Source organism: Aquila chrysaetos, chromosome 2 (assembly GCF_900496995.4).
Source record: "Aquila chrysaetos chrysaetos chromosome 2, bAquChr1.4, whole genome shotgun sequence".
Taxonomy (NCBI): Eukaryota; Metazoa; Chordata; class Aves; order Accipitriformes; family Accipitridae; genus Aquila; species Aquila chrysaetos.
The window spans coordinates 12,136,567-12,146,031 of record NC_044005.1 but is presented as its reverse complement, the minus strand read 5'-3'; the positions used below and the strand labels follow the sequence as shown (position 1 = coordinate 12,146,031).

At 37.6% G+C, this 9,465-nt stretch overlaps 1 protein-coding gene across 7 annotated transcripts in view; it reads right to left on the bottom strand.

Annotated features, from left to right (window-relative positions):
- Positions 1-447: 447 nt before the first annotated feature.
- PPP1R13B (protein phosphatase 1 regulatory subunit 13B) overlaps positions 448-9,465 on the bottom strand; it is a 72,932-nt gene continuing 63,914 nt past the window's right edge. For all 7 annotated transcript variants that reach the window (XM_030037070.2, XM_030037051.2, XM_030037032.2 and 4 more), the window contains 7 exons: positions 8,174-8,675; positions 6,857-7,623; positions 5,115-5,252; positions 4,898-5,031; positions 3,993-4,159; positions 2,882-3,081; positions 448-1,973 (listed from right to left, as the gene is read on the bottom strand). In XM_030037070.2, coding sequence (XP_029892930.1) covers positions 1,932-1,973; positions 2,882-3,081; positions 3,993-4,159; positions 4,898-5,031; positions 5,115-5,252; positions 6,857-7,623; positions 8,174-8,675 — 1,950 coding nt within the window. In that variant the 3' untranslated portion in view covers positions 448-1,931. The remainder of the gene's footprint in view (positions 1,974-2,881; positions 3,082-3,992; positions 4,160-4,897; positions 5,032-5,114; positions 5,253-6,856; positions 7,624-8,173; positions 8,676-9,465) is intronic.

Below are 9,465 nucleotides of genomic sequence, written 5' to 3'. Positions count from 1 at the left end.
AATGATGGATGCTGTGGTCTCTACTCTGTGAAACTTTTGACTTCTTATAAACAGCACCCTAATTCTAGTTCTAAGTGTTGATAATTGCTTCAACTATTGGCATGAATCCTTTGGCTACACGTGCTGAGCCAAGTGTCTTTCTCCCCTCTGTCTTCCTATGCTGGTAAAAATTGAGTAAACAAGCACACAAGGCTCAGTTGTCAGCTTGTGTTTAAAGGACCCTCGAGAGCTTTTCCAGACAAATATTAATTTGTCACAGTTGGAATACTGGTGTAAGGAGGTTCCAAAACTGTTTAGCACGTTGTTTTCTGTGCAGCTGGTGAAACAGTGAGGAAACTCGAGTTACAGATAGAACACGGCAAGCTAGAATTAGTCTTTTTACGTAGACTATGACCAAAGGCACGTCTACTTTGGCTACCTATGTAAAAATACTGGAGAATGCAGCCATGCCTTAGCAGTACTTTATTGTGCACAATTTACATGTTCTCTGAATTAGTGTATCATAGGCTCTTGAAATCATAATGTTCATGTAGCAAATTCTTCAACAATAATACCCTTTCACTTTTCACCACAATATATACAGTTAATGCTAACCTGTGGTAAAAGCAAGTTACAGCACTGCAGAAATGGATATATAAATTATACACAGAACTTGTACATGAAGAATTAATCAAATTGCATACTGTTAAATGGGAGAAAATTACAAGAAATACAGCTAAAACTTATAATGGGAAATTCAAAATATACTTTTGGTATATAAAATCATGTACAATTAAAATTCCAGTGAAGTGCTTTTTTTTTTTAATTATTTTTTGCTTGAAACTACAATGTAGTGGAATAGGTTATTGCATAACTTGCCTTGGCAACAGCTGTAGGCTGCCAAGAACCACAGAAACTGTCCTCAAATAAGCTACTGCCTTTCTTAAATCCTTCTCTAAACCTTGTTTCTTTCTTCTCCTTGACTTAGCATCTACACAACCCTCTTACTACTTCTATCCAGTCCTTCATATTTTCTTCTAGACTGACTCAGGCAGACTTCAAATTACACAGTATAACCCTTACCAGACTCTTACCCTTTTCAACTATTGCACTTTCATCCATGCAGACATACAAATCCCTTAAGCTGCTGCAAGTTCAGTACTGTTTGTCCAGGATGGACAAGCCCAGGTGGTTAGTAGGGGAACCTTTATATTAGTAGAGGTAACACTGGTGCTGTAGGCTGAATAATAAGAAAATAAAACACCAAGTGAAATATTGTGTAGGGATTTTGAGAAGTGTACAAATACTGTTGTTTTGTTAGTTCTCTACCTTGATCCTAAACGCAAATAATACTAGATGCTAGACTATGTAAAGCTTTTGTTGGGGTTGTCTAGACTAGGATTTAAGTGTATAGCATGTTACCATTTAAAATCCTAGCCTTCATCAAGCTTTGGTGACTACTTAATTATGCATGTAACAGGTAAAGATCTTGTGTTGTAGAACCCAAAGAGTTGATTAGTAATGAGAACTCAACATTCACTGGTATTGAACAAAATATCCAAAATCCTGACATGGGACAGTTACTGTGGGGTTGGAGCAAACTGGACAGCTTATCTGCACTCTGGAAATGACACCTCTGAACATTTAACACAAGAAAGCTCCTACCATGGAACTTTAACTTAAAACACTGCTTTAGACGATAGTTGGTGCAACACTGTAGGTAGTGGAGGTATCACTCTCCTCATCAGTGGTGGGTCACATAAAAACGATCCTCATTTACAAACTGCAGATCTTGAAAATTGTGGATGCTGTCCATTTAACAAGAGAAAGCACCATTAAAACTAAATATCATAGTTTTATTTCTCTGTGTGAAATGATCAAAAATGATGGCTCCAGTGTATGTTTTAAGTTTCCAGTTACCAGCATGGTATTGCACTGTTGTACAACTGAATTCAAGCAAGGGTTCGCTGTCTGGGTTTTATTCGTGGATATAACTGTAAAAACAGAATAAAAATATTAGGCTTTGCATGGTTGATATCAAGTTAAATATAGATCAATTCAATTATAACCAAGGGGTACTTGTTAACAAGAACTGGCTGATGAAGTGTTTTGGGGGTGAGGTTTTTCTAAGCTACAGCATTTTCTTAGGTAACTTCTGAAAAATTAAACCAGAAGCAGCAGGAGGCTGAGGGCTGACTTACTCCTGCCAACAGCAGCAGAATTGCTGCTCTGAAAATGATTTTGTTCATTTAGCTCAAGATCCCAGACTAGACCAAAGGATGCTTTTATGTGAGTACAAGAATTCCCTGTCGAGCCCTACAGAGAGCTTATTTCCTACTCTGTAAGATTTTCTTATGCATTTTGTCCTCTGTATCTCTACTTGGTAGCCTTCCATTCCTGGTCTCTCATGATAGCAGCGTTCCATTTGACTGAGAGCAGCATAAACAACTTGTCTATGGTTGTCATCTTCAAGGCTCTTCCCTGTTTTAGATTTGTACATATCTGTATGTTGCTTATCTTGAGCCAGGTATTAAAAACCTTCCTAAAGAACTTCCTGGGCCAAAGCTTCGAGCTACCCAATAAAGCCACTGCACTTTACACAGGAGCCCTGTATTTTAGCCAAGGGGAAAAAAATCTTACTAAAGACGAAAGTATAAACCATGTTAAATAACTGCACTAACTTGCCAAATAAAAACCAGCACTAATCTCCTAGCCATGGCTGCTCCTTTTTGTTTACAATGACAGAGAGGTCAGAGAGAATAAGGATAATCTGCCTTGCACCACTTCATAGCAGTGTAGCCAGATGATACGCAGAGCCATTCTGGCCAAAGACCCATCCTGTGCTTCCACTTCAGGAGGAAGTAGAAAACAGAAGGGAGAAGGTAACTTAAAAAGAGCTTACCCCAAGAAGATTTTTAGGCACGTAGCCTTCTTTATCATTGAGGCGGGCCCACCACCACTCTGTTTCATTGTCATCCTTGCGTCTTAGAATAGTAATGGCATCGCCTTCATGGAATGACAACTCGTCATTATTCTGGGCTTCATAATCCCACAGAGCATACACCACTCCTTTATTCATCACTCCTAACTTCTCCTGCACTCCTGTTAACAACAAATTAGAGAACACACTAGATGATAAAATATCCTATTTTTCCCTCTTGAGATTTTTAGTATGGAATACTGTGGCCCAAATATTAGTCTTTATTATTATTAATAAAATTTCATGAACAATTTTCAGTACTTCCATGATGAAATGCTTTCAGAAATTAAACTGCATGGCAAACCCACATTTTACAGAGTATTTTAAACCAATTTAGAGCATGAGGTTTTTCTCTCTTATTACATATGCAATAGAAACTTTACAATCTTTTATTCAAATGAGGATAAAAATAGCTTTACAAATGTTTGAGCAAAGCAGTTTTATAGAACTGCTGTATTTTTCTCACAGGCCTGCTTTCTACAGAAGGCCTTATACAGTAGCACTTAAAGCTTTTGAAAATCTGCACCATGTCAGGTATATAGAGCCTTAATGAAGCTTATATCCTCTGATGTAAATTAAAAGTTTGTCTGCTCCAAGATACTTTTCTTGCAAAATATATCTTAGTAACTAAGTACGTTCTGTAAGTTAATTATTCATAAAGTATACGTGTTTCTTCATGTGACCTGCTAGAAATTTGGGCATCTGGAAGTTGGAGTATCTCTATCAAGATACTTCGCAATTCATGGTTACTGTCAAAACCTCCCCATGGAAGCATTTCCTTGAAATTAAGCCAAATTAAACTTTAAAAATCTGTAACATTAGAAGGAGCCTGTGAAGTAACTCAGCAGAAGGACTATGAGCAACGTAATAATGAAAAGACTATTCTGTTTTTACCATTTTGAAAGAACAGGTAGGTGACAGGCAGTATTATCAAGTCGGCGGCCTAAGCAGATGTTCCACGCAGATCAGAGACACAAAAAGGGATGAATTTTGGAAAAGCTAAAAAAGTTTGTAAAGTAGTGTCACAGCTTACCGTACAAGAACTGGGAACACTGAATATAACCTTCTTCCATCTCTTCACACTTGTCTGCAGCAGTTTCTATATCACTTATAGTTGAAGCAAAAATAGCTGCCCCAGATTCAACCAGTAGTTTACAGAGATGAACACTATTGCAAGAAGCAGCACAATGCAAGGGTGTCCTGAAATAACGCAAAAATGTACACTTGAAAGAACAAACCTCCATGAATCCTAACTATTTTGTCTTGCAATACAGAGTTTAACCTATTTTTAAAGGAAATTTTTATGATTATAGTACATGTATGCATTGTCCAAAACCTGTCAAGCAACTGGAGTGGATTCCAGGATTTACCCGACTCCAGTAAAGCCAAACATTATAAGAGATGCTAGCAAAAATGTCGATTTTCAAAGCTTACAAAACTGCTAGGTATAAAAGGGTATTTGCCAATATGAGGACATTTGAAAGGTAAAACAAAGGTGGTGAAACAGATCAGCACAACAAGGTTTCACATCCCCTCCAAATGCTTCAGAAGTGCTACATCGATCTGTAAGGCTAGATTCTTCAAGAACACCAAAATCTGTCGTGGGTTATGTGAAGATGAAACTTAAACGAATTAACTTTTGGCATTTTTTATTTACAGTTGAATTATTTCAGCATCCGAACAAGAAATGCAACTATACCACCAAGTAAAACCAAAATGTAGTATACTTTATGATTTAAGTGTGCTTGCACATGAGTTGAACACAGTGTAACCTTGCATTTGAGTTCATCACCACCTAGAAATTACAACGTGCTCATTTGCTGGGGGTAAAGGGGAAGGAAGTTGTTCCCAAAACAGGAAACAGGTCTTGACTAAATTTTGAATGAGCATCAAAATGGTGTTTCTCCCAGATACCAAGTTAAAAATCTTGACACTTACCACCCATCACTATCTGCTGCATTTACATTTACACCAAAATCAAGCAGGAACTTCACAATGTGGTGATGACCAGCACACACGGCATTATGCAAAGGTGTAATTCCTTCATCATTTGGTTTACTGGGATCATCAACCTATTGAAAATATAAAATAGTTCACCACTTCTGTTTTTTTTCCCCTAAATATTTAAAGAAGTTGCCATTGTTTAGAAGCTCACCTCATATATGATTCGTTGTACAAGATCAAATTCTCCCTCCAAAGAAGCATCTAGGAGGAGGGCCAACGGATTGAACTTCACTCTCAAACCATGGCCTGTTCTTTCCGAGTTAGGTTTCTTCAAGTTGGTACGTTTTGTCTGAGTAGAGATGAAGGTTGGAAGGCATAATTTCAGGTTGCGTAAGTATTACAAATTATTCAGTTACTTTTAAACTAGATTAAGAATCTCATCCTCCTTAAATGGTAATTAGAACTATGCAAACATTTCTATTATAACGTCTCTAAATAAAAGGCTTGATACCTTACTATGTCTTCTTCAGTTCAAAAATGAAAAAGCATGCCAATATAATTTAGAAGCTTCAAATTAAAGGCAGTGAGTACAAGCAATGAAGTACTTAAGTCAATGGTTTTTGAGCACCACTATCTTAATTTTATCTAATATAAGATGAATGTGTTTCTGGTGGATTGTCTGAGATACTGTCAAAACTTTTGCTTAGACTAGAAAGCATGACACAATTAAGCCTAAGTATCAGTCTCTACTCAGAGGAATGTTTTGCCTTGAATTTACAAAAGCATCTGCTGTAGGTCGGTACTGACAAGTTACGAGTTTTGCTGTGGGAAAGAAAAGCACAGAATGTGAAGCTATTTTGTATGACATTCTAGCTGGTGTTATCAGCAGAAGCATTCTCAAGATCTGAAACACATTTAAATGTGTTTTGAGAATATTCTGAAATCATTCACATGTGTCCTTGTCACTTTCCAGAAAAAAAAGATCTATTATTAATTACAGCCTTTATAGAATGCTTTTAGTCTCTAGTACTGTAAGATCCATTTTCATTTATGCTCCTATTTAGTATGGCTATTTCAGTTTGGAAAATAAACCTCTCACAGTATGAATAATATCTGTTGCTAGCATATTCCATTCTCCCAGAAGTATCCTGGCCCACTTGTGCTCATGGAAAATGCATACATGGCCCTGTGCACACTGCTGTCAAATTATCAGAGGAACACAAGGTCCCTACGTGAATCAAAAAATTGAGATATTCTTTGAAACGGATGTTAAAGTGAGTCATATCCACAACTAAGAATAAAACTCAGTTTTCTCCCTATTTTCAATTCTCCATATGCTGTAGATTTTGGTAATGACAAGTATTTATAAGATTTTGGTGCAGCTGGAGGAAGGACTTGGAAAGCAATTCAAATTATGCGACAAGCCCATTAGAAAAACATTTCTGCTAAAACAAGTCAGCTGTGTTGCTGTTAGTGTTAGCCCTGGTCTCGCATCTCTGCTGAGAGGGGAAAAGGAGTGCACTTCTCCCAGAACAGTTATTTCAGCTTGCTTGCAAATTAAACAGCTTCCCACTGGCATAGCTTACCCTTAGTTTCATACAAATAGTTATCTTTGTAGGCCCAGGGATATGAAGAAAATACTTTTCATGGAATCTCAGATTCCAGAATTAGTTCTACAAGAAGAGTATATCCCCCAAGAAGTTCTACAGCCTAAAGTACACACAAAATCTCCTGTTGCCTGTATGCATATTTTCCTTATTAAACAGCTACAGTAGTAAAGAAACTAATCCATCAGAATCCTCCTTGGAGCCCCCCTGGTTTTCTTTTCTTTTACTATCATGAAACTTGAAGTGCAAACATACCATTTAGCATAAACTTACCATCTTCCAGTTACGCTTAAACACACGGCAAATTCTGTAGTTCACAAAATTGTCTTTTTGCTTTGTTACTTACTGGGGGAAGTGGAGGAGGAAGAGCAGGTGGCAAAGGAGCTTCATCTTCTACTGGAGAACTGACCTCAGGAGTGGGACTGGATGACTGTTCAGTAGAAGGAACTATAGCAGGATTGTTGTTGTTATCTTCAGTTGTCTCAGATGTTTGATTTGTGGTTTCAGTGCTTATCAGTTCCTCAGTAGCAGGAGAAGGTAATTCATTATCATTGGCATCTGACGAAGGGGGTGGCTCATCAGGAAGAGGAACTGTAGGTTGTACAGAAATAGGTTCTTCAATATTGCCATTGGTACTAGTGTTACCATTATCAACATCAGCTAAGATGCCTATGAAGTCCTGTGGATTGCTTGGCTGATAAAAAGGAGCACTTTCTATTCCTCCAGCAAGAGTATTAAAGCGCTGATACAATAATTTTTGTATATTTGGTCCACTTGGGCCTTCTGGTTCAGTGATAGAACTACGCTTCTTTAATGGCCTAGGAGCATTCGCCAGTTTTCTTCTCAGAGCTTCAAGGTCAGCATCGCTTTGATATCGTAGGGGTGAATGCACAATAGGTGTGAGCTTAGTAGGACTGAGAGGACGAGGAATGTTTTCCACATTGCTGTTTTCACTGGATGGTGGAGCATTTTCCAGCTCTTGATCTTTTTCAGAGACCTCAGTCTGAGGCTGAGATTGTGGCTGTGAGGAAGTCTGGGCAGGCAAAGAACCATGAAGGAATGGCAAGGGTGAGGGAGAAGTTGAACCAGACTGTAATACAGGTTTTCCATAAACTGAAGAAAAGAGAGATGGAAAACAGTGAATAACTGTTCTCAAATTACATAATAAAATATTTGTAAATAAACTGCATATGTCTGTTGCTACTTGTTTGACACTAATACAGGAAGAAAAAAAATCAAAGATATTGGAACCTATCAAAACAGAAATAAATACTCACCTGTTGGTGATGGTGATGCTTCTTATAATTATAAGCTACAAGTAACACCTGGAATGTTTTTCCTCTTCCATGAGGAAACAGTAAGAGGAGAAAAACTCTAGACACTGTTTTTTCCACTTGTTTCTGAAAGTATTGGTAGACAGTATCCAGACTGTATTGTTCTATTGTTTCTTGTTTTAAATAAAAGGTAATATAATGTACACTTATTTATCACTCCAAAAATATATGGGATCACTTTTCTGCCATGCTGCATACATAAAAATATCTCTCCTCCTCTCACAGATTTAGACAAGTTTTTCAAACTGATAGAGAAAGTAAACTAAGCCCAATAAGTAGATGTTAACAGTCTATTTCAAAGGAAAAAAATAAAGCAAAATATATTCTACCTGCTTTTACTGACTTATTTAAGGTGTTGTATACAGCTTGTTGATAATTCTTTGGTGGTGTTGCTTGCTGAAGATACATTGAGTAGATGGAACTGGAGTTAACTGTCTGTGGCCCTTTTCTGGGAGACTGAGGTCTTGATCCTTTATCAGCTAGAAAAGGTCTGATTGCCACAGTTAAAGGGAGTTCAGGCCTGCCATCTCCTCCTGGAAACAAGGGGGGACCGGAAGGTTGATACGTAGGGCTGGGAGGTACAGAAATTCTCTGTTGAATCTGTTGTGAAGAACTGGGCTGATGCACATTGCTTGGCGGCGGAAGTGGAACAGGTCTTTGCCGATTTGTTATACTAGTGCCAGGTCTGGGCAGACTGCCATCCTTCCTTCTTTCTAGAGAATTTGTAGAACCTGTTCCTAAGGGAACTGGACTTGGATAGGTCCCATAGTTTTGAGGCAACTGCTTGCTTACACCAGGAACTGTGGATGGCACCTTCCCCAGGTCAAGACCCTATGTAAGAACAATAAATAGTATACACCATTTAATTAAATATTTGTGAGCAAGAATATTCCTCACTCAACAAAACATACTAATAATCTTGCGTCACAGCAAGGGAGTCAATATAAACAATTTGTGTTCCTTAATCACTAGATATGATTCTACCTGAATTTATCAGAAGACCTCATCATACATCAGACACAGGCCACTGTTTAAAGGCATCTTCAGCTATAATACGTTAATATGAATTCAAAACTATTTGCATACTGTCAAAGCCTGAATAACTTGTTCTAGGTTCTGGATCTCAGTATCTAGTTGGTGATGTATTTGACAATATATAGTGTGATAACAGTTTACCAAAACTATTTAAAGAAAAGGTCCTTATTTTTTAAAGATTACAGTCTTAAAGAATTAATAAAGTACTAGAACAACAGTGCAGACAGACAACACCAGTGGACGCACTCAAGGACGGATTTAATGACTTTGTGAGATTTTTGTTAGAAAAAGAGCACACTGAAAAAGTGATAATCTACACCAGGAAAAAGAGCAATGAAGATCTGAATTAGAAAAATAGGAAGGTGGGGGGGATGATTAGGAGGAGCAACGGGAGAGAAAAGGGGATACCAGATATGTAAAAGAACAGGAAGGAATATGAACTACTGAAGTTGAAAAAAAAACCAAACCAAAAACCAAACTATAAATTGTAATGTGATAAGAACAGAAAGGAACAGGAGGAATACAAAGGTAATTATGAGTTTTTAAATAATCAGCAGCAGGGAAACTGAATGTGTATGTAACTGAA